Source organism: Typopeltis vanoorti, chromosome 3 (genome assembly GCF_054136105.1).
Source record: "Typopeltis vanoorti isolate ZY-2024b chromosome 3, IOZ_Tvanoo_1.0, whole genome shotgun sequence".
Classification (NCBI taxonomy): domain Eukaryota; kingdom Metazoa; phylum Arthropoda; class Arachnida; order Uropygi; family Thelyphonidae; genus Typopeltis; species Typopeltis vanoorti.
In genome coordinates, this window is record NC_143551.1 from 148,818,567 (window position 1) to 148,845,362 (window position 26,796).

At 36.7% G+C, this 26,796-nt stretch overlaps 1 protein-coding gene across 5 annotated transcripts in view; it reads right to left on the reverse strand.

The window, feature by feature from the left end:
- LOC150108648 (single-stranded DNA-binding protein 3-like) overlaps nt 1-26,796 on the reverse strand; it is a 511,764-nt gene that overhangs the window by 202,401 nt on the left and 282,567 nt on the right. For all 5 annotated transcript variants that reach the window (XM_090416121.1, XM_090416119.1, XM_090416120.1 and 2 more), the window contains one exon: nt 25,257-25,333. In XM_090416121.1, the coding sequence (XP_090272247.1) occupies nt 25,257-25,333 (77 nt within the window). The remainder of the gene's footprint in view (nt 1-25,256; nt 25,334-26,796) is intronic.

Sequence of the window (26,796 nt, forward strand, 5' to 3'; positions counted from 1 at the left end):
CACCAGTGAGTAGGTAGACCTAGATGTAATACTAAGGTTTCAATGGTCAGAACTTATATCTTTACTGTTTCCTATCTTTGAGTTTCTTATTTGGCTAAGAAATAATGTGGTATTCAATATCCACTTAATTTTGAATAACATATACAGTTATCAAAGGGCATAATGATTTCAAGATGTAATGATTACATTCTGTTTTATACAGTAGTATAAGTTTTTGCTTATATAGAAGTAACATTTTAACACAAAAAATACTTCAATGATGCAATATCAAACTGTATCCCCAGTGTTCAAAGAATAAATGTGCAAAAAAAGATGATGTGGAAGAAATACTGGTCTGTCTAAGGATGATGTCAGTTGTGAAAAATGATAAGGTGCAGATCAGAAAAGTTACATTTATTCTACAGAAAGATAACTCTCATCATGAAAAGAAACTACAAGCAAAAGACAACCCAAAAGAATTCCATCCTTATGCTGTAAGGATAGAATTTCCCTTAATTCCAATATGGCTGGGAATCCTGCACAAGTGTAACATTTCACACAGCACTGGATGTGGATTATATGCAGGAGAGGAGATAGCCTGTAAAGAACTCAATAAGTCTATATATTACACACTATGGTAGCAGTTTTCTTTTATACACAAAGTGCAAGCTGAATAACATGCAACTTGGCTGTATAATTACTGGGATCTGATAAAGTCAGGAAATCAGCAGTACAACCAACAAGTCTCTGATCTTGAACCATCAGTATAGATAAGCAAAAAATCAGAGATGGCTGTTTCATTATTATTATTATTATCCCAAGACCTCATGGAGTCAAAGACTCATCTGGGGGGGGGGGGTCCTTTTATCACACACACAGCTCATCATATCTTGTCTTGAACACATTCAAACTCCTTGCAGACACCACACTCTCAGGCAAGGCATTCCAATCATTCACAACTCTGCACGAAAAAAACCTGCCTCTCACTCCCCTACTCACACCCTCTTTATACAGTTTCCAGGGATGACCTCTGGTTCTTCCCCGATCTCCCACTATTTTCTGTAGAACTTCTCCAGCATCGATCCTATAACAACCCCTTACCAACTTGTAGGTCTCTATCATATCTCCCCTCTTCCTCCTGTCCACCAGACTCTGCAAATTACATCTTCTCAATCTTTCCTCATTCTCAACATTCCAGAGGTCAGAAACTACCTTAGTCAATTGCCTTTGGACCCTTTCCAACATCTCTTCATCCTTCCGAAAATCAGGTGACCAAATCTGGGCACAATAGTCCATATGTGGCCTAATCAAAGTCTTATACAACGGAACAAGAATCTCCCTACTTCTACATGTCAATGTCTTCTGCATCATTCCCAGAAGCCTTTGTGTTGCCTTCACAATTTTGGCTATGTGCCCCCTAAATTTCAGATCCTTATACACTATCACCCCCAGATCTCTTATTTTCTTCCACCTTCAACAATATATCCTCACCAAGCATAAATTCTGCATTAGATCTTTGTTTTCCAAATTTTAAAACCTTACATTTTGCAACATTGAACTTACATCTCCATTTCTGAGCCCAATCACTCAATTTACTCAAGTCTTCTTGTAAGGCCACAACATCTTCACTATTCTTCATGGTTCGTCCCAACTTTGCATCATCTGCAAACAACTGAATATCTCCATCCAAATCTTCACCTATATTGTTAATATACAAGTTAAACAGTAATGGCCCCAAAACAGACCCCTGAGGCACTCCATTAGTGACTTTCCTTTTCCTGGATATCGCTCCCCCCCATACACAACTTGTTGATACCTATCTGATAGCCAGTCTCCAATCCAACGTACTAATCTAATATTCAACTCCATCTGCTCTAGTTTGACTATCAATTTATTGTGAGGTATTCTATCAAAAGCCTTTGCGAAATCTAAGTATATTACTGTGTATCCTTCTCCTCTGTCCAAGGAAGCAGTCACTTTATTGTAATAAGTAAGTAGATTACTAAAACATGCCTTCCCTTTAGCAAATCCATGCTGTCCATCAAAGATAATACCATTGTTGTTAACCCAACTCTGGATCCTAGTTCTCACAAGCTTCTCCAACAATTTAACCACAACACCTGACACATAGATAGGCCTATAGTTTGATGTTTGAGTTCAATCACCTCCTTTATGAAGTAGCACAATCTTGCCCTCCTTAGGGACTTGACCGAGTGCAAGACTCATATTAAAAAATATGTCAAGACAGGTGTCAACACCCTGGCACATTCCTTCAGAATACATGGCGATATATTATCAAGTCACAAAGTCTTATTAACATCTAGTTTACTCAACTCCCCACACACCTCTTGCTCACTTATAGTCAGTCTCTCCTCCCCATCATCTACTGCTCTCAATCTCTCCATGAAGTCACATTCACAAGATTGAAAGATCTTTGTGAATTGCTCATTAAGTATCTCCACCACACATTCTGCAACAGCTGTCTTTATACCATTTTCTCCTATCAACGTCATCCTTCCATAATCATTCTTTCTTTTGCTGGCTATTTCATGTGCATTAAACAATTGCAAGTAGACAGATGGAGTACAAGATTCTGTAGCTGAGAAACAGAGAGAATATAGGATGGAGTAAAAACTGCCATGGGGCAGGAAGAATGCTATTATGTTTGGTGCAGGTAATGTTGTCAATTCATGCAAATAGCTTACATAATCTCCTTAACATACCAAAAGGACATAATGGCAGTTGGATATGATATTGAGCTTCCCAACACAGAAATAAAGAGACTAGTCCAAGTAGGATGCTCTAGTGTGTAATTAAGAGACAACTGTTTCCATCTAAGTGATAGAGCCAGTTCATTTGCTTCAACATAGACTTTGAGCAGGTGATGGGTGAAAGGCATGATGGGCTATCTGTATACCCTGATGATGGGATCCAAGGATCACAGGTTATTCTGCCATGCAGAACCATAATCTTGAAACCCATAATCCAGCTTTAAATGTATAAGTGGATGATAAAGATGAAGCAAGAAGAATGATCTGCACCTTATTTAACAAAGGATAGAGTGCGAAGGAGAGTCAATGCTCTCATGCACATCTCTCTTAGTCAATGGATGGATGCAAGGAATGCGAGTTTTCTGTCAAAGATGAATCCTAAGAACATGCCTTCTGTTGCTACTGGAATAACAGTTTATCCCATTCTTAATTCAGGATCTTGGTGAAGAGTGAGTACCAAAAGGACATACAGCAGTTGGACATAAGATATTTCTTTCCAGTGGAAAGAAAATGAGTGATGGCATGAATAACAGCTTGGTAGAGTGTGAAAATGTGGGGGTGGTGGGAGTACTTAGTCATGTTATCAATGCAGGAAATGAAAGACAAGAATTATGACAGTCAGCATTATTTGGGTGTTAAAATTGTATCATCTGGATGTTAGCAGTAGAAACTGCACTCAATGCTCTTGGATATGGACAAGAAGGCTTGACAGCCATTAGAAAAGGAGACAAGTTTGTGGCATTCAGTCTTTTCAAAATTGCATAAGAACAATCAAAAAATTTGAAATTTGATGATGGCTTCTTTTGTAGGTGTGAGCTGCAATGTAAGCCAAGTGTGATGCTGAACCTATTAATAATATGTTAAATTTTTCATGAACAGCCTAGAACACTTTTTGTAGAACCAGGGTTTGGATACTGGTTAAGAATTTTAGGAGTAAGGGATGAATGCCTTAATTCCAATTATAATTATTTCTGTTATCTGGTCTGAGTTAGGTTTGGATCAGGAGAAATGAAGCAGCAGCCAGACCATGAAAAAGAAGAACAGAAACCACAGATGTAATCTCATTTGGTACCAGCATAATGCCAGAGGACACAAAATTGAGAATGGCTAGGTGTAGGTTATTCAGAAGTGCAAGAAACTTGGATCAGGTGACAGTCTGAGTTGCAAAAAGGAAAAGTAACATCACAGCATATTTGGAAGAGAAATTTGTGAGGAAGAGGTCAAGGATGTTGGAAAAATGTAGGGTTATTTGGTAATCTGGTAGAATGATGGACTATTGTTTGTTAGGTTACATTACTGCTAAATGGTGAATAACTGAGCATTCCTGCTCGCATAATGAGTGGAACTGGAGGAAGGAAGCCAATCTGAGTTATAAACAAGGAGTGTCCCCCCAAGGAAGATAACTTCACCATCTGGATATTCTGAGTGCAGAAATGAAGCTTTAGACAGATGCTCAAAAAGGCCAGACTGGTTATATGAATTTGGAGAATAGTAGCCACAGAAAATCAAACAGGAGATGAGGAGGGAGAGAAGGGCTATTTCTCCAGCATTGGGTATCATTTCTAATGTACAAGTGCCAACCTTGCATGACTGAAGGAATAAATGGTTTTGGTGACTATAGGTGGTGGTGGTGCACGATTGCTTAAATTGCTGGGGGTCATGAATATTTATGTAGTGGATATGGAAACTTTTTTATGAGGTTTATTACTGTTGTGTTTTCTTTGTTGTATTTTTTGCATCTTTTTTGGATTTTTATTGTTTTTTTTGGAAATTTTTGTGAGAGATTTTTTTTTTATGAGCCGTAGTATAACCACATTTCAATAAGCTGTCGTACAGGAGAGTTAAAGAGTAATAACATGCAATGAGAGATTAAAGACTCACAGACATATCACCCACACAGAGAAAACCCAGTCTCCTGATTATGCATGGCCTGAACAATTCCCTCTGCATACCACCATAATTAGACTCCATCCAGGCATGAACTGGCAGAGAAAGTGGCAGCAAGATTTATCATTAGCTGATTAGGAAGCCTCCAGTTTCATGCACTAGCTAGTGGCCAAAGTGAAGAATTGTTTTACTCTTTTACCCTTGAATGGGGAGGGAGGAGAGTATGGGTCCCATATCACTGAGGGATGTCATCTACACAGCATATGAAAAGGGGAAGGAGGAGTCAGAGATCTTGATGTGAAGACTAAGCGTGACAGTAAGCTACTTCAGGGCTACAGTTAACAAGGTGATGGTTGTTTCATTGTTACAGTTAACAAGGTGTTTCATTGGGCAATGAAAGGCATCTAACTATAAAGAGATCTAGTTAGCATTTCCTCCTAGGGAAGGTATTGCCTTTACATTAGCAATACTCACTGGTAGTTAAAATGGAGTATGAAGTAAAAAAAAGTGATGAAATATTAGGCTTTTTTTTTTTTTTTTCTGTAGTAAAATCAAAAAAATTTTACCTGTTTCATTTGGGTGTACTAGAAAATCATGCTCTACTAAGATTGTCTGATGTCCTAATAATTTTCCAGCTAGACAGGATACACCACATTTGAAAACACTGTGCAACAAACTTTGAATGTCTATCATGGATAGACAACAACCAGCTTCCAGGGGTATCTTGCAGTTCTGTCTTCATATCATTAGATTTGTTCCTATTTGGAACACAGAAGATTAAGGAAGGAAACTGTTCTAGCTTTTCCTTTTTAATTCCTTTTTTTTTATATAGTGAGTGCTGCAGGAGTCTGTTCCTATTATTTGCAAATTAAGCCTCTGAATTATTCAGTAAAAAGAAGTCTTACAATTTTTATACCTTAATATACATCAAACATCTACTCCAGCTGCCTTTCCACTTTTCAGATTTTTAATAGTTCTTCTTACTTCCTATACTGAAATGCATTGATAGTTGCATTCTTCCAATTTCACTACTGTTCTATATCTACTTCTTTCAATTTTTCCCAGGAAATTACTATTTCAGAATATCTTTAATCTCACTTTATGTTTTTTTTATCAACTGGTTTCTTCTATGGTATTCTTACTTCCATTTCTAAACTTTTTTAAGATTCCAGATCATTTTGCCACCTTTATATTATTTATTTTCTATATTCTTTACAAAGTCTTCCCACAACTTTTTGTTCAGCTAATTAGCCGAACAAAAAGTTGTGGGAAGACTACTATCTTAGATTTATTTCTGTATTCTATAAGGGCACATGTTGGTTTATTTGCCTTTTTCTAGAATTTCTTCCTTTCCAGGATTCCTGACTTCACTACAAAGGTCTGATGTTTTTACTTTCCTGGCTCAGGCAATCAATGTTTTCTTCATTGATTTTACTCTATGGTCTGGATTTGGTTTTCAAGTTCTTTCGCTAATATTTGTACATTTGAGACTACGTTAACCCACTCTTGCATTTTGCTTTTCAGTGCAATAATCTGATGAATGGCTTATGCATGTGCTCACTTCAGCAGATGTAACTTGATGACTAATGCTCATGGCAGAACAGGGCAAATGGCAGTTTGTTGTCAAAACTTGCCACTAGGTGCACTTATTCGTGCTCTCTGTGCCAGTTGGTGCGCAATTTAAAAAGTTCAGTCTTTTTTTGAACATGCCTCGTATTATACAAAAAATGTTACAAATTTCCTAAGGACATAGTTAAGGAATTCATGTATAGTGCTTACAGAAAACTACCGACAGATATTTCAGTATGGAATATGTCCAGCTCGAATTGCAATGCGGATCTCACAATGTCGTACCATGCTTAGTACCAAGTGATTCAGGAATTCTTGAGGCAAACTGGCCCACTCCTCCTTCAGAGCAAGGATAAGGTCTTATTTGTTTTTTGGAGGAGAATTTCAAGTAGCGATGCATCTTTTTATTGCATCCCAAACATGTTCAATTGGTTTGAGACCTGAGGAACATCTGGCCACTCAATTTGATTAACATCCTCGGTCTCCAGAAGTATCTCCACTGCTCATATATCATGTGGTGTGGCATTGTCATCTATAAAAATGAATTCTTTTGCCTACAGCACCATGGAATAATCAAAAATGATGCTGAAGAACTTCTTAAGTTCTTCAGTGTCATGAAGCAATAACGTTTATCAGTTATGGTCCCTTTTTCCAGCACTTGTAGCTCGGTGTATCCATTAAGCATAATGCCTCCCACACTATGACCCCACCAGCACTGCCATATCTATTACTTCAAGAACATTCTCACAGTGGTAAGCAGTACCACTTTCACACCAGATCAAGTGTTGTCTAAAATCAGAGGAAAGACTAAAATGACTCTCATCTGTAAAGAATACATTAGCCCATTGGTATCTTGTCCAATTTTTATGCATATAACACCACTAAAAATGTGCTATCCAAAATCATCTAACCAAAAGCTTTCCATGGACATCATTCCACTGAACTGACCACTACTTTTTCTCTATGAGTACTTTTTGTTTGAGTTTTTCTCTATGAGCACCAAAAGTTGCTGGTTAACACTTATACAGAAAAATGTATCTAAAAAAATGTATACATACTTCAAAAGCTGATAACTCACTTAATTTTCACTATTTTGCAGGTTTAACGGATTTGAAATAATGGCTGAAACCAGACTAAGCTTTGAGGAAAGAAAATTCATCCTAAAATGCTACTGGAAGTGCAGAGACAGTTTAGAAGAGAATTTCAACGAGATCCACCTACGAGACTTACTATCACTCGAATTAGAGATAAATTTGAAGAAGATGAAACTGTTTAAAATGTCCATAAGCAACGTTCAGGAAGACCATGAACAGCTACGAGGCCCACAACAGAAGAAAGGTTGATTGAAACGTATCGTCAAAGTTCAAGAAAATCTGTGTGACAAGCATCTCGTGAGATAGAAGTATCAAAATCAAGTGTCCATCGCATGCTGAAGGACAGTCATTGGAAAAGTTACATTCCAAGAAGAGTACACGCTCTCAATGAAGATGATCTGGATAGGAGAATGCAGTTTTGTGAGTGGTACTTGGAAAAATGTGAAGAGGATGCACAATTTCCAAGATGAATTGTGTGGAGTGATGAGGCCACATTTAAATTAAATGTGGTCAATTAACCGGCACAATTGCACTTACTGGGCACCTGAGAATCCGCATGTTATGGAGGAACATGTAAATTTACCAGGAGTCAGTGTAATGCGGCTTATCAGCACATGGATTAATTGGACCATTCTTTTTTGATGGCACTGTAATTGGTGCCAATTACTTGAACTTGCTGCATGAAGCTGTCATGTCACGTATTCAAGAGGACTTTGAGGATGAGGACTTTTATTTTCAACAAGATGGGGCACCCTCACACTACCATCGAGATGTGAGCACCTATCTTGATGAGGCTCTACCCAACAGATGGATTGGAAGAAGAGGTTCTGTAAAATACCCTCCCACGTTCACCAGACCTCAACGGCAATGGACTTCTTCTTATGGGGATTTATCAAGGATAAAGTTTACACTTCAAAACTGGCAACAGTCGACGACTTGAAAGCAGCAATCGAAAGAGAATGCGCCCAGCTAAAAGACGAAATGATTCTCAGTATTTGCAATTCAATTGCTGCACGTTATCAGCGGAGCCTGGACCAGGACGGTCATCAGTTTGAATACAGACATCGAGGGATGAAAAATACATTTATGTAGTGTACTTTAGAAAGTTAACTGTATTATAATAAATACCAACTTTATGATCATTCAAAGTGTGTATACATTTTTTTGAGACACCCTGTATATATAGCTCAGCTTAAAATCTCCTCCTTCATTCACTATAGCTCTTCTTTTTTGTAACTGTCTTCACATACAGCTTCCAGTGATGAACTCGTTCTCCCCCGATCTTCCACCATTTTATGAAAAACCAGTTCAACCTTAATCCTATAACAACCCCTTACCATATGATATGATACAGGCATACAATTTGTATGTCTCTATCATATCACTCATCTTTCTCCTATCCACTAGACTCTGTAAATTGTATCTTCTCAACCTTTCTTCATATTCAACATTCCAGAGATCAGAATCTACCTTAATGAATTGCCTCTGGACCCTTTTCAACATCTCTTCATCCTTTTGAAACTGAGGTGACCAAATCTGTGCACAGTAGTCCATATGTAGTCTAATCAAGGCCTTATATAATGGTACCAGAATCTCCTTAGTTCTACAAGTCAGTGTCCTCTGCATCACTGCCAGAATGTGTCTTGTTGTTTCCTAAATTTTAGATCCTTATCTACCATCATCCAAATCTCTTATTTCTTCCACCTTCAACAACATATCTCCGCTAAGAGAGTAAATTCTACATCCCATCTTTGTTTTCCAAATTTTAAAACCTTACATTTCACAACTCTGAATTGGCATCTCCACTCTCTCTCTCTCTTGTGTCCAATCACTCCATCTATTCAAGTCTTATTATAAGGGAAGAACATTTGCTTACTTCTCGTAGTTTGTCCTAACTTTGCATCATCTGCAAACAACAGAATATCCCAGAACATCCATTCAAATCTTCCCCAATATCATTAACATACAAGTTAAACAGCAATGGCCCTAAAACAGATCCCAGAGGCACACCACTAGTGACTTTCCTCTTCTGGAATATTGTTCCCCCATACACAATTTGCTAACATCTAACAGATAGCTAGGCTTCAATCTAATGTACTAGTCTAATATCCGACCTCATCTGCAGCAATCTATCAAAAGCCTTTGCAAAACTAAGAATACTACTGTGTATCCATCTCCTTCATCGAATGCAGATATTACCATATTGTAATAAGTGAAGTACTGAAACGTGACCTTCCTTCAGCAACTCAGTGTTGTCCATGAAAGATAATATCACTGCTGTCAACCCAATTCTGGATCTTGGTACTCACTAGCCTCTCCAACACTTTAACCACACCTGACACACAGACTAGCCTATGATTTGATGCTTGCAGTCTCTCCCCCTTATGAAGAGGTACAATTTTGACTTCTTTCCACTTCTTTGGAACTTGATCCAATGTAACATGCATATTAAACAACAATGTCAAGGCAGATGTCAACTCCCTGGCACATTCCTTCAAAATAAGTGGTGATATATAATCAAGTCCCACAGCCTTATTAACATCAAGTCTGTTCAATTCCCCATATATCTCTTGCTTACTCAGTCTCCTCCTCATCATCCATTGCTCTCAACCTCTTCAAAATGTTGCATTCCCAAGGATGAAAAATCTTTATGAACTGCTCATTAAATATCTCAACTATATCCCATGCAGATGATATTTCACCATCATCAACAAACCAATGAAGATTGGTTTGTTGTCTTCTACTCCCCCAGAGCTTATATCTCCTTACCTTACATCAGTTCCCTCTCTCCCAAACTGGCAAGAATATTAAAAAAGTTCAACATCAAAACATGCTTCTCTACTTTACCAAAACTCCGTTCTATCCTTAGTCAGCCTAAAAAAACACCATCTTCAGTTCCCAGGAGAATACAGAATCAGAATTATTTGTAGTTTTGGTATTACTGACAGACTGATAAATCAATCTTTCTCCGTCTTGAAGAGCACAAAAGAGATATCTCTTACAATAGAATCTGAGCCAGCGCTCTCGCCAGTGTAATATTATCTCCTCTTTACTTTATTTTTTATTTATTCGTTATTTTCTGATTTTTCTGATAATATTATTGTTTTAATCATTTATTATTAAAACCTTCAAACTACGCCTTTATGTTCTTTTCCTTAACAGTCATAACACCAAGTTAGTAGTCGTTGCTTGAGCTAATTCAACCACTCTTAATCCTATCTGGCTATAATTTGACTCCCCTGTGTCAAGGTTGTAAGTATGCTATTTTTTCACATGTACGTAGTCTAGATTTAGGAAATGCTTCGGGCTGGAACCAATTCCCTTGTCTATCTTGCTGACTTTCTCTTGCACTGATCTTTAAATAAAAATTTATTTGTTTTTTCAACCTGCGCCATTAAAGATCGCATAGAGGAATTGTATGTCTTTCCCATACATGCAAGAGAAAGCGTCCAACTCAACACGGAAATATCTCTAAAATTTGATTCTAGTTCAAGCAACACTTTAAAGCACGTGTCTGGTTCTCCACTCGATTAGATTAGCAATTCTAGCTTAAGCTCTATGACAAAGAATATATATATATAGGCTCATGACAATCAGACACGTGGGTAGACACATACACATTCTAACGTAACTTAACTCAGGCCAAAGACAGAATTAGGTTTAACTAAACTTCACAATCAATTTCCTGTCATCACATAACATTAGCAAATTTCTCTGAACTCTGTATACAATTAGTTCATAATTAATTAGAAGAGCGACTTTCCGAGTTTACAAAAATGTTCTTTATGCTAACTAACTATGGGATCGGCTTTCTTAGCCTTAATTTTCACAATCAAGGAAAGTTCTACAAAATTCTTACTTGCAACCTTGCCAGCTAGTTCAGTACACTAGATCCTAGAGATCATGATTACGTTCCTCTTCCTTCCGGTAAAAGCCACATTTGGGCACTAGTTCACGGCCACGATGATACAGCATACTCGGAGATCGTCAAGAAAATTTCCGGTGGGACTTCTGGAATAGACCGTCACTGCTATTACAAACCTCCTATCATCATTGGTCTTCTGCTGGTGGGGAGTCATGTTCCGTCGGTCCTTGGAACGGCTGGACACAGGCACCTCTTCGAAGCGAGACCAGAAACGAGAGCTAGGAACAGAGCAATTTGGCCCCTCGATTCTTCCCTTTTATTCTACTCTCCCGATTCTTGGAACTCTTTCAGATTGGGTGACCTGGATTTTCTTGGGGGGGGGGGGGGAGGGGTCTTTTCTGTCATCCCTTTGCTGCTGAGTTTTGGTGTTAAAACCAGTAACTCGTTGACCTTCGTAATTTGCGCTAGCCTCAGGTCTACATTTTTAATCCTGTCTGAGCTATTTCTTTGTTTGTACAATTTCAGTGGTTCTTAATTTATTCTAATATTTTATCAGTTTCAATACAGCATAAATGAGTTAAATGTTAATTAAATTACAAGTATTTTATATTGATTTTATTTCCCAAGTAAAATCAGTATAGAAAAATTTTATTCTAAATTCTTTCTATACAAGATTTTACACCAGCCACGTCTTGTTCTCTATAAACTCTGATGAAGGCCGCCAACACCAAATAGACTGGAATCTAATGTCTAATATTCACAAATGTTACGATGAACTTGAAAGACATATCCAGGAGTCAAAAGATATCGCCCTCGATTCTATCCACATGAATAGCAACTTTAGTTATAATTTACCAGACTCACACAGCTCTGCTATTCAGTATTGGTGGTCTCGTGAGATCACACGCACACATATAAATGTAGCACGGACTCCAATTCAAACTTAATTACAATTTTTGAAAGCTCTGTTGTTGTAAGTGTGTAATGTTTCGTTGGCTTACCAAACGAAACTAGTTGTGTTCTTATTAAACTTTTATTCTTAATTATCTTGGTGTTTTAAGTTATTAAAATGATTGAACATACATATATATATATATATTTGTATTTTAATTAATTTTTTTATATAGTCTGTAATCTCTGCTCTAGAAACCAAAAGATGGAACTTTTTCAAGCCACTCCAGTCCTCCAATAAGCAGAGCAGTGGTCTCAAACTGGGTGATGAAATTCATCTTCGACATAAAGACAATCACAAAACATCCATGCCCATGGAAAACATACACTAATATTGAATTTCTTTTCAATATCGCTAGTGACAAGAAATATGCATGTGAACACATACACACACGTGCGCGTGCAGATGGATAGACAGAAATTTAAGCTTTAATTTGGATAAAGCATCTCTATAAGGTACTAAGAGAAAATGTTCTACATAATAAATTTGTATGTAAATTAACTTTATATAGGGTGACAGTGTTCATAAATTTATATGGGATAAGAGAGAAACTGACCACAAGACCAAATTAGTTTCTTATTTTGCTGTCCAAACTGGTTTAAAATATGGATTGAAAAATTAGAATAGAAAATAAACAGGTGATCAAATAGGAAAATGAGGAGTATACAAATGGTATCAATGGACAAACCATATTGAGACCAAAGATATCAGATAAAACAATGGAAATATAAGCAGAGCCATTTATAAAAAAATGAAAGATGAAAGATTAGCAAAATAAATGCCTGAGACAAACGTGACAAAAAAAACCAACCAAAGTATAATATTATGTCATACTCTCTCATCACATTTGATCAGAGGATGGCATATGAACTGCATCAAATGTCATTCTCTATCATCTAGAGAGAGAAAGGAAGTCATTCCAATTTAAGTTCAGATGGTGAAGTAAGGCCTCAGACTATCTTTAAACAAGCATTCAAATTTATACCAACATCAATGAAGTAAGTATGTTTCACACCATAGTATGTTATGGTCTGTATCTATTCCATGCTGTGCCAAGCCAGATTTTTCAAATTTAATGTTGCCAAATATTCTCTTTTCTACAGAATGTCCAGTTTGTTCAAAGTAAGAACAATGTTAACAGACGGAGCTTGGTAGAGACTAGAGGGGGACCATTCATCTCTTGAAGATAGAAATCATGCTGATAATTTGTTGATAGGAAGAAAAGTATCCACGAAATTGTATTTCTTAAGAATTCTGGAAATGGGTTCCAAGATGCCAGAAAAGTAAGGAATTGGAACTCGAAGTACTGATTCCTTGTTATTTGTGCTAAGAATATAGGAATTAAAAAGCTGTTGCATGGCTCTTTCTGCAAAAGCCATTGAGTTTCATATATCATTCAATATTTAACAGTTGGTGGTGTAATAGTTGCAGTGTAGAACAAATAGTATGAGTGTCTCGCAATAAAGGTTTTATAATTCCAGTCTTCTGTAATGAATGGTGAGCTGATTACTATTGAATACAGTGTCGAATTTAATTTACCTGATGGTGAACGAAGCAGCATATCTAAAAAAGGACAATTTGTTGTCTTTTCCATTTACATAGTACATTTAATTCGTGGATGTAGATTGTTTATATTAGACAAAAAAAGAAGTAACGTGTCTTCATTATGGGGCCATATAGCAAAAAAAAAAAAAAAAAACCGTCTAAAAACCTAAAATGAAGGCTGAGAGTGTAGGGATGAGAAAATTATTATTATTATTATATGGGCACATCCACGGAGTCTAAAGACTCATTGTGGAAGACCAAACTATCCACACAATCTATCATACCTCTCCTTGAACCCATTAACAGACATAGCACTCCCAAACGACTCTAGTAACCCATTCTGCTCATTCACAACTCTCCAAGCAATAAAATCTAGTCCTCCCCCCACCTCCCCTATTAACCACACCTTTATTCAACTTCCAGGAATGACCTCTTGTTCTGGCACCTCTAGCTAAGTGCTGAAGCATTTCCCCTGCATCAATCCTATAAAACCCATTAAGTTACTTAAATGATTTAATCATAACCAATTTCTGCAATCCACACACCCTCAATCTATCCTGATAGAAAAAGTAGCACAGACTACTCACCATCTTGGTCTCTCACCTCTGAATCTTCTCCACCACTTTCTCATTCAACTGCGGCACAGTAATCCAGATGTGAATGTATCAAAGCCTTGTTTGTTTGTTTGTCATGTGGAGTTCCTCCCAATTTTCCCCATCCATCCCCCTTAGGACTGGTTGAGGTTGTGCCCCCCAGTGAGGGACTTCTAATATGTATTTTTGACTGTAGACCCATGTGTGTTCATGAGGCCAGTTTGCCTGTTCTGAGGGACAAAAAACCTAAGTTTCTGGGAGAAAAACCCTCTACCTCTGTATGAGACTGGCTAACTCACCTTTAGTTGAAAGAGACCAAATAAAGGTTCTTCACGTCAATGATGGGAATCGAACCCAGGTCTTTCTGACCAAAGGGCTTTGTGTATACCGACAGAGCTACGGAGGCACATATCAAGGCCTTATAAAGTGGAATAACAACTTTCTTATCTCCACATGTTAGTGTGCTTTTCAATAGTCAAGTAATCTTATGAGCTACTTTAGCAACCTTAGGAATATGCCCTGTAAATTTTAACTCTCTGTCTACTATCGCTTCTAAATCTCTCGCTTCATCTATTTCCTGAAATACTCTTCCATCAATGTGGTATACAGCTTGTAATATATTTATCCCAAAATGCATAACTTTACATTTCTCCACATTAAACTGACACCCATTATCTTTTGACTATATTGATAGCCTATTTAAACTGTCCTCCAAACTCACCACATTGCCTTGATTAACTATTACTCTTCCTAATTTTGCATCAACTGAATATTTCCTTTCAGGTTATTTCCTATATCATTTATGTACAGATTGAACAGCAGTGGTCCAAGCACTGAACCTTGTTGGCACACCACTAGTCACCTGTTTTTACCTTGATTCTGCCCCTCCATATACTATTTTTGATATCTGTCCAGCAGCAACCATCATATCCACATAACCAATGTCACATCCATCTCCATTTGTTCTAATTTGCATAACAGAGTTCGATGTGGTATTCTGTCAAATGCTTTTGCAAAATCCAGTAGAATCATTATGTAGTCATTTCCTTTATCCAACTCAGTTGTTACTTTATTATAAAAAGTTAGTAAATTACTAAGGCATGATGAATCAAACCTTGGAGATTCAGTGGCAAACTCTGAAGGAAACATTGATTGATTCTGCCAGAGAGGCATGTGGTGAGGTTGTGTGCAAAGATAAAAAAATCAGAACTCCCTGGTGGACACAGGAAGTTAAAGAGGCAGTGAAGGAAAAGAAGAAAGCATATCAAAAGTTCCTGGCAAATAAGTCAGCTTTTACTCTTACAGAATACAGAGACAAATGTAAGAAAGCTAAACAGTGTGTAAAACTAGCTAAACAAAAGTCATGGGAGGACTTTGGCAAGAATATAGAAAATAAATATCAAGAAGGTGGCAAAATATTCTGGAGGTTGTTGAAGAAGCTTAGGAATGGAGGAAAGAGTGCTGTAAAAGGAATTAGAGATGATAAAGGTGAAATGAAAACAGGAGAAAAAGATATCCTTCAAGTATGGAGTAATTACTTTGAAAAACTGCTAAATGAAACAAGCAGTGATGACAGCACAGTGATAAAAAACACTGACCAGGCATGCAGTCAGGAATACATATCCATACTTGAAGTAGAAAAAGCCATCAAAGGCTTGAAATGTGGAAAGGCAGCAGGAGTAGATGATATTCAACCAGAAATGCTGAAGTATGGTGGTATAAGAGTCTTACAGTGGCTGCACTGCATAGTTCAGAAAGCCTGGACAGAGGGACGAATTCCCGATGATTGGAGTAGAGCTCTCATAGTACCCATATATAAAAAGGGAAATAAAACTGAATGTGAGAATTACGGAGGTATTTCCCTACTGAGTGTTCCTGGCAAGATCTATGCAAGTATACTTGAGAAACGGTTGAGAAGAATTGTGGAAGAAAAGCTTGGTGAAGAACAAGCTGGATTCAGGCCAAATAGAGGCTGTCAGGATCAGATCTTCACTTTACGACAAATAGTCGAGAAAGCATGGGAATATAACAAAGATCTGTATTTAAGTTTTGTCGATTTGGAAAAGGCATATGACAAGGTGCCAAGAGAGAAGCTATTCAATACGCTGCAGTTATATGGTGTCAATGGGGCATTATATCAAGCAATACTTAGTCTTTATTTGAGTTGTGAGTCAGCAGTTAGAATTGAAGGAAGTACAGGAAGATGGTTTAATGTTAAATCTGGTGTGAGACAAGGATGTACATTATCCCATCTGTTATTCATTATCTATATGGATCACATTATGAAGGAAAGTGGTATTAAACCTGATATCAAAATTGGAGATGTTAATGTCAGCTCTTTGCTTTATGCGGATGATGTTATACTTCTAAATAAATCCGCTACAAGTCTGCAAGATTCTCTGACTAAATTGAATAGCTGTTGTAATAGATATGGTATGAAGGTCAGCAATAAAAAGACAAAGACAATGAAAATAGGCAGAATCATTGAAAATGTCAACTGTGTTGTGAATGGAGAACCTGTGGAACAAGTAAAACATTTCAGCTACTTAGGCACAATTTTTACTGAAGATGGTAAAGTAAATATAGAAATAGACAACAGAATCAGCAAAGCTGGTATCGTGGGAAGTCAATTGAATAAATTCATATGGAATAAGAAAGAAATTAGTCGGAACACTAAATTAGCTGTATACAAGACTGTGTTCAAACCAATTTTAACTTATGGATCTGAGAGCTGGGTCAGAAGTAAAACACTTGACCAAAGACTAGAGACCGCAGATATGAGAGTCCTGAGAAAGATTAGAGGTATGAACAGATGGCATCAATGGCAATATCATATTAAAAATGAGGATATTAGGAAAGAACTTGACATTGTCAGCATCCAGGAATGTGTTAGCAGAGCTAATCTCAGATGGTATGGTCACCTAAATAGAATGGGAGAGGAAAGATTAGCAAAACAAGTGTTCTCTGCCAGGTTGGCAGGAAAACGACCCAGAGGAAGACCAAGATATAGGTGGATTGATACGGTACAAAGTGCCTTAGACGATAGAAATATAAGATCTGATAATGTTGGAGTCTTGACAAGTAACAGACTGATTTGGAGGAAAATTGTAGATAGGAAGTTAGTAATGATGTAATTTTTTCATGTAGTACTGTCATATCCTGTACACCCCTTGAGGGTACATGGCAGGAATTTGATGATGATGATGATGATGATCAACTCTTCACAAAGTCATATTGCCACTCATACAGTATCATATTCTTATCCACCCATTCTTCAATTTTCTTTTTGACCAATTTTTTCAGTACTTTTATGACATAAGGTATTGATTGGTCTATAATTTGCTACTGTAGTCCTAGAACCTCCCTGATGCAAGGAATTAGTTTGCCTCTTTCCACTCCCTTGGAACTCTACTAGATCTGAGACTTAAATTAAAGAGCCTAGTCAGATGCATTGCCAGTTCCTCTGCACATTCTCACAAACCCTGAGCTGATATCCCATCTTATCCCACAGGTGTATTTCCATTGAGATTCTGCAATATCCTATGAATCTCCAATTCATCCACCTCTGTTCCCACATCAGTGTCTGTCACATATGTTACAGCAATAACCTCACTTGGATGATATACCCTTGCAAAGTGGTCACTTAGTAACTCAACTATTTTATCTGCTTCTGTCACCTCATGACCATCATCACACATTAAGGTTAATCTTCCATAATCATTCTTTCTCTTACTTGCCACATAAGGAAAGAACTCTTTGGGATTTTGTTTGGCCTGCTCTGCTAGATTCTTCTCATAAGCTGATTTTGCCTTCCTTGCCTGAGTCTTGTGCTGTTCATGAGTTTGCTGATCACCTGTCTCCCTATATACCCTCCACAGCATTTTCTTCTTCTGCAGCTCATGCTTAATGATATTAATTATTCAATTCCTACCTGATTAACCCTCCTTACCTTAGGTATACAATTTAATGTTGCTTCCTCTAGATGCCCCTTAACTCCCATGCACTACTAACATCCTTCCCTTGCAGTGCTTCATGCCATGGCACAGATTCAAGCTTCATTCTAAGCTTGTCATAATCAGCTGCCTTGTAGTTGCATGTATACATACCCCTTCTTGACAGAATATTCCTCATGTTTTACAATCTCCCAATTCAAGACCACAAGGTCACTTTTGCCAATCATATTTCCTCTGATCCTATGACCAGGTCCAATACTCTCAACACCCCCTAGTCCCCTTCATCACATGCTGCCTCAAGTAGGTGTACAAATTTCATTTCCTTGCTGCCATGTGATCTTTCTTCCTTCCAGTCTATATCTCCATAGTTGAAGTCCCTCATAATAATCACTCGGCCTGCACTCATTGTACTAATTTGTCAATGCATGTCTTCCAGATCATCAATGGAGTCCCCTGGTCTATAACAACAACCAACTGTATATTTTGTTTTAGTGGCTTTGAACTCACCAAATTGTTTCAAATGATCTATCTCCTATTCTTTTTGGCTGTAATTCATCTGCTACCATCAGCAGTACCCCCCCCCCTCCAATTTTATCTATCCTGAATTTTGATGAAAGGATGTCTTCTAAATGTTCTAAATAAATTTAGCAAGTGTGGGGGAGAGTGGACTTCCCATTGTAGTTCCTTCAACTTGACTGTAAAACTTATTCTGACAAAATATCCAGAGTGCATAACAAAGTTGAATATTGTTACCATATCGTGTGGAAATGTTTCTGAAAGTAGATGTAGTGTATCCCTAAGAGGAATATTTGTGAAAAGAGAGTCTATATCAAAGCTAACTATTATATCAGTGGGTTGTAGGGAATCATTTTTTACTTTATCTAGAAAATCAGAAGAATTTTTTTATAAATAAGCAGGAGTTGCCAATCTCAGCTTTCAATGGGTGTTAAAAATTTGGCTATTCAGTAAGTAGGTGAATCTATGCAGTGACAACAATTAGATGAAGAGAAATGTTTTCTTATGAATTCTGGGTAAAACCTATAACCTCAGGAGTTGTAGCAAAACGAGTTCTAAGCTTTTCCATGGTATCTCCATTGAGACAACTTCATCTAGTAAAGAGTTCAATTTTTCTCTGAGTTGTCTATTAGTGGGATATGTTCATCAATCCATAAAAGTCACTCATAAAAGAGTGACTTCTTTTATAATTAGCAGGATCCATAAGAATAGTAGTATTCCCCTTGTTAGACTTAGTGATAATGAGATAACTGTTGTATCTTAAGGATTGTAACACCTTCATTTCAGATAAAGTGATGTTTTTGGTAGGATGGATGAAATTTCCAAATGAAGTTTAATAGTATCTTCACTAGGCAGAGTGAATAAATTCCATACAATGTTGAAAATGAATCTAAGTAATGTTTCTTTTTAGGAACTATGGAGAAAACATGTCCTTTTGAAAGAATAAGGGTTTCACTTACGGTTAACAGGCATCCTGGGATGTTTACTACCCAATTTTTTGGAACAGTATGAGGTGTGCTTTGCTTCACAACAAGGGAATTGAATTTATGATCTAAATGTTGGTTGTGTTTATTAAATGAACAGTGCAGAGAGAGTTTAGCCACAGTGAGAACTATACTGGAAGGTTGAGGGTCTACAGTTGAGGTAATAAAATGCCAGAGATCAGAAATAAGACTTAATAGGTAGTTCATGTTTAGCAGCTCACAGTTGATTGTGGACAAGTGATAAGCTTGAATTGAAATAAATATTATGAGCAGCTAGGGACTTAATCGATTCCTTCAGCTTTGCAAAGTTTGGAATAATCTTGAGATCATGGCATTTTTGAGAAACGAAATACTAGCTCGCAGCTTACCTTGTAACATCAATAATTTTCCAATTTTACCCCCCCCCCTAATTATCAACAAATTATCAGCATGGTTTCCATCTTAAAAAAAAGATAAATGGTCTCCTTTAGCTCTGACTGGTGTCTACCAAGTTCTGTGTGACTGTTCATTCTTACTTTGGATAAACTAGACACTCTACAGAAAAGAGAATACAACACCAATTTACATTAGCAACAGTAAATCTGAAAAATCTGGCTTGGCACAGCATCCTATGGTCTGAAACAAGTTTACTTAATAATGTTAGTACAAATTTGAATGCTTGTTTAATGAAAATGCCGAGGTCTTACCTCACTATCTGAACTTACATGGGAACAACTGCTTCTATGTAAGATACGGGAAAGTCTTATTTTAATCACACATCAATATTTTTATTTTATTTGAAATAGCTAATGAATTATCAATATTGCAATATTTGCTCATTTATACCATTGTGTTGTTTTATGTATAATCATGTGGATCTTTTTCAAATCAATCCATTGTTTGCGTTCTACTTTGTAATTAACTATTGTCACCACTGATGATGACAATGTAATATTTAAGCTGAAATATTTAGCCTTAAATAAATAGTATTATTTATCCCTTATGTTTTTTATGTTAATTCTTAGATCTGGGTAAAGAATATGTCATTGGCAGAAGTGTACACAGACATTTTTTCTGCTGAAAACCTGAACACATTACTAAAAGTCCATGAAGAGACATGATTGATTATTTGTTGAAATTGTCTTTCAATTATCATCATATTACAAGAGTACCAGTAAACTGTGAAGTCATTAATATAAAGAGCATTACCTACCACAGAAGGAAGCTTTAGTGACTGAAATAACCCCGATAGCAAAGAGCATCACACTTATGACAGAACCTTGATGAACACCATATTCTTGATAATATGGACAAGATAATGTGCTTCCCACTCAGACTTGGCTGGATAGAAAGTTTTTAATAATTACAGGAAGGTGCCCTCTGAGACCAAGGTTACAGAGGTCTTGTAATATGTCATATCTACAAGCTGTGTCATTTTTCGCATCTCAAATACATAGTTCTAAACAGACCAAATGGTCCACCATTGAACGATGTCTACGAAAGCTACGTTGTGTGTGTCAGAGAGAAGACTGCTGCTTTCTAAACAACAGAGAAGTCCACCATTAACCATCTTCTCCAATATCTTATAGAGACAGGTGATCAAAGTAATAGGTCTGTAACTGTTTGCTTGTATTGGATCCTTTCCTGATTTTGAGATGGCAATGACAACTGTCTTATGTCAAGAATCTACTCTTCCTCCATAGGTATTCTGTTGTATATTAACAAAAGGAGATCTATAGAAGATGGAAGATATTTTATCATCTTATAATGAATGTCACCAGGACCTACTGTACTGGGGTGAGACAGTAAAAGAGCTCTTTTTAGCTCCTCCTTAATGATGGTTGATTGACTGTATGGCTCTAGCTTCCCACTGGAAATTTTGGTGATGTTTCCCCTGTTGTTCTTTCAATATTAAGAATTCAAAAATCCTTAAGAATTGAAGCCATTGCTGAGATACTACCAAAAATTTCCCCCTAATTGTCTGCAATAGCTTTAGGATAGACAAGCAGTGTGTTTTATATCTACCTTTCATTTTCCAGATTTTATCCAGTGATGTTAATTGAATTTAAGATTGAGTTTGATTATGATGTCTAATGTAACATGCTCTGGTCCATTTTGGGATGGCAAATGATTCATGCCAAAAATTCAGAAACTCTTTTTCTGACAGTATTATGTTTTAACGTAAGAGATCCATAGAAGATGATGCAAGACATTTTATCATCTCATAATGGATGTCATTAGGACCTACTGCATTGGTATGGTATGAGAGTAAAAGAGCTCTTTTTAGTTCCTCCTCAACGAACTCAATGAACATGACTGTATGGCTCTAACCCACCGGTAGAAAAGTTTGGCCACTGTTTCTCTTCTTGCTCCTTCAATATTAAAAATTCAAGTAGATATTACTTGTTGATACTGTAGTTTTTTTCCCAAAGTATTTGCAATAGATTTGGGATCAGCAACAAGAACAACAACAACACATTCATTATGCTCCAAGGTAGATAAACTATGCATTCAATATCTATCTTTCATTTTTCAGAATTTATCCTGTACAATTTTTACACTATTGTTTGATTAATTGATGATGTAAATTGGATCCAAGATTGTTTTTGAGTGAGGTCTCGCATAATGTGCTTTGGTCTGAGCATGTTTAAAAGCTATTAGATTTGACGTGGTAGAATAGCTATGAAATATACTCTATTCTCTGTTTTGATCTTTTTTGGATGCTTGGTACTCTAGGTTCCACCACAGCTTTGGATTCAGCGAAAATCAAGATGAAGTTTTTGAAATTATGACTGTTACTAATTGGATAATACAATCTGTGAATCCCTCACTGTTTTAGCATTAAATTTTGCAAGATGGGAAAAAAAAGTCTTCCACAGTCAGCCTGGTCTGTTTTTACACATGGGCACCTGTGCAGGAGAACATGGTTCTTGTGAAGACTTAACTGAAAATAACAGGAAAATGATCATTCCATAGATGTCCTCTTCGACATCCCAAATGGGCAGTAGAAAAATGGCAGAGGAGCAGACTATAAGATCTCATGCAGAATACGAGTAGGTAGGCATATGGAAGAAGGTATTAACTATTATTAAGAAGGGAGAAGTCATGACTGTTAAGCATTCATTCATGATATGATCTCATTGATTCATGTTGGCACTTCCCCAGAGAGTGTTATGTCCATTAAAATCATCCACGAGAAGTATGGGCTGAGGCAGTTGCAATATAACATTATCAAGCTCAATCTCATTTAACTTGCAATCCAGTGGTAAGTAAATGGAACATACTGTAAAAAGAAATCTCACAGATGGTCAAATTGCTACTGCTTCTAGAGCAGTATTAAGCTGGACATGTTGGAAAGGAGCAGGATAGCTACTCCATTGTGAGCAAAACTATCTCCACTTCTGTTCTAATGAACAATAACCTTAAGGTTGGGTCTTCGCTAGGTTTTAAATGTTTTCTGCAAACAGAAATAGAAGCATGTGTTTCTGCAGTAGAACTTTGATATCAATATTTTGGCAAAACCATGACACTTTTATGTAGTTTTCCTATAGTTTTGGATTTGTATACTTGTCCAGTTTCTGAAATGATGAGAGCTTACCTTTGTCAGGCTTATATTTATCTGCTGATTTAGGAAATATGAAAGATCAGCATCCATCTCTTCTGGAAAAATATTTAATAAATCTGATGTGGCAGGATAGTGAGTTTACTTTTGATGGATAAAAATTGATATTTCTAAATCAATTTCTTCTATGGAAGTGTCTGGTGGTTTATCTTTAGGTAAGACTCTTGCCACAATTTTCTTGACAAGTGGGTTCTTATCAAATGCAATCATTTCTGGAGTTGCTTCAGGCTGTAGGTAGGTGAATTGATGTGCTCCACAGAGGAGAACTCATCATCAATTTCCTAATATATACCCTCAAGGGTGTTCAGGTTACTATGACAGTACTACATGATTAAGTTTATATTATTATTAATCTCCTATCAACAATTTTTCTCCAAATAAGTCTATTACTTGCAAGTACTCCAATATTGTCAAATCAAATATTTTGTGCTTCTAATGCAATTCTAACTGAATCAATACACCTAGACTTTGGTCTTCCTCTGGGTCTCTTTCTTGCCATCTAGGCAGCTAACCTTTCTTCACCCATTCTATTTAATATCAGACCTAATGCCACTTTCTTTCATAATGTGATCCATATACATGATGAACAAGAGTGGAGATAATGTGTACCTTATCTTATCCCTGATTTTATAGCAACCCATCTTCTTGTATTTTCTTCAATTTGAACTGCTGACCAATAACTTAAACACAGACTATGTATTGCTCTGTATAATGTTCCATTTACCCCATATAATTGTAGGGTTTTGAAAAGCTTTTTTTAGAGGATGAGTGCTCTTTTGAGCATTCAATCATAAAGTTTAGGTATGGCAAAATTATGAAGATAGTGGAACAGATATACAGGTTTGAGTTGCTATTGATATTTTCTTAACCGTCATCTTCTTAGCATTAAAAAATATCAGAATAGATGTGGTGGTGGTGCTAGCTTCCTTGTTGCATTGTGATATGATATATTTTGTTCTGTTATTATCTTTTATATTTCATTTTCATCCTTCCACCTCTGATATGAACTGGAGTAGACTAGATGATCTCACTGACAGTTGACACATTTTGACAATTGACAGCATGTCTAAACTGCCATGACAGGCAGTTTAGACATGCTCGTATTTCTGACATTTAAAGCTTCTCAGTGCATTAGGGATGCACAGCCTAACAGGACAATTGAGATACTTTGCTTTTGCAGATATTGGAAGTGTAGGTGCATCCAAAGTAAGGATGATGCATCTTGTCACAACCAGAGGACTGTCTCATACCTACATATCAAGACGCACCTCATACTTGTCACTCCATGATTTTTAAGCTCTGAACATATTTTCTTATCTGCACATCAAGGAGATCCCATTCTAATATCACTCTTCTAGAACTGTTTCGTGATTTATGAGGTGTTACTGTAATCGGAATTCCACCCAATGATGCTTCCACAAGGATTTCTTAACTATTTTCAGAAATCCTGCCAGTCCTTCAATAAAACCCTTACGAATACAGAAGGGCAATATTTTCCCTACTGACTTTTCACCTGTTGCATGGATGGTGAGAAAACAATGGTACATTTATACTGGCATCATGTCTTTTGTTTCTTACTTCTATTATCAAGTGATGTATCTACAGTATCAGTACTTGGTTAGGACCTTGTGAGAGTCTGAAAATTTTGACTATAAAGAACTCAGGCTGAAAGGATTTTTTTGTTCAGAGAGCTCCACAGTGGGTAGGGGAGCTCATGCGAGCTCTCCCCATCCACTATGGAGCCACACATGGATGCCCACTCACTAGTAAGCAATGACCATGTTTGGGAGTGGATATACTGGCACCAGAGCAAGCCTTCCCTACACTAAAAAAAAAAAAAAAAATCACTTTTTGAATTCAGAAGAATTTAAAATAGTATCACTGAAATTGGGGGAAGGAGGATACTAATTTAATGAATAAGAATAACATCTCTAAAACTAGAACTTACTCCTGGAGTCATAGGACCAAGAGGCTGTCCTCTAGGAGGATTCATACGTGGATTCATGGGTGTCATTCCTGGTGGTCCTTAAAAGAAAATAATATTTGGAATAATAAATATCAAAATAGTACTAATAAAATTCAAATACAATGGTATCTAGTGCTATAGCATTCTTTTCTCAACTGGAGAAACATCCTTAAAACCTCATCATAATGTAAGCAATTATCAGGACAGACTGAAACTATTACTATTATTATTTTAACATTCTGTTAAGCAATGTATGTCCATTTACATTGGACTCTGATGAACTCTAACATATCCAATTCCTACTGTATGCTGAAGTAAATGTAATGGCATAGCAAAAATTATGTTTAAGGCTGATTCAAGGAAAAAGTTGAAAGGATCTCAAGGAAATCAGTCCACCACAGTGTGAGATCAATTACCTCAAAGATGAAGGACAAAAAAAAAGTCAGCAGCAGAAGAAAGCAAGTAATGTACAGACTATTCCTTGGTTCCAAAAAAGGGAACACAGAACATGAGATTGTGATCTACAACCTCAAATTGTTTGGCATATTAAAAGACTATTGTTGGAAGTTTTTCCACTTGGTTATGCTATAAATTAAAGTATATAAAACAAGTATATAAATAAAAAATTATATACTTGGTTTAATTCTTTATCCAAGTGTAAGCAAACAAGTTTGTGTCTGAACTATTTTCAGGACTGGGGCAACTCATATATAGAAGCTTATAACTTCACACCACTTGCTTTAGTATCCCATAATGCAAAGCATTACGGGAAGGGTCACTACCCAGATCGGTTTCGACCTTTATTGAAGTCTCATCAGTGGGGCCCAGACCCAAAGGTGATACCAAGGTTGAAGTAATGCAGAAGTCATATTTTCATATACGAGTTGCCAAAAGGTGTCACACCTTTTGGCAAGTCTGGCTCCCACTGACGAGACCTCAATAAAGGTTGAAACCCAAGTTGCCCCCAGTCCTGAAAATAGTTCAGGAGCAAACTTGTTTGCTTATACTTGGATAAAGGATTAAACCAAGTATATAATATCTTGGTATCTTTAATTTATAACATAACCAAGTGGAAAAACTTCCAACAACTAGCTCTAATCCAGAGTAATTTAATAATAAGGTCACTAAATTTAATTTTAATCTTAGCATGGAATGTAACAGGTTTATGCAACTTTTTCTTTTCATTGGAAGCAACAGTATCCTTACTTTGAATTTTATCTGCCATTATTAACAACAATCAAATAAAACAATAGTTATAAACTGTTTATAATCCACAACAAAATACCAAAACAAGGATGTAGTAAGCAATGTTATAATCAAAGAGTTCATGAAAATAGCTCATCGTCTGATACACAGGAGCATCATATGAGTGAATGCAGCATTGTATAAATGGACACTGGTTATAATCGAAAAGTGTCGTTATGACTGAATCATCACAGAGTGGAGTATTACTATAATGTCATTCAACAGTACAATCTATATATTTCATTAAAAAAATTCAACATAACCATAGGCAACATAC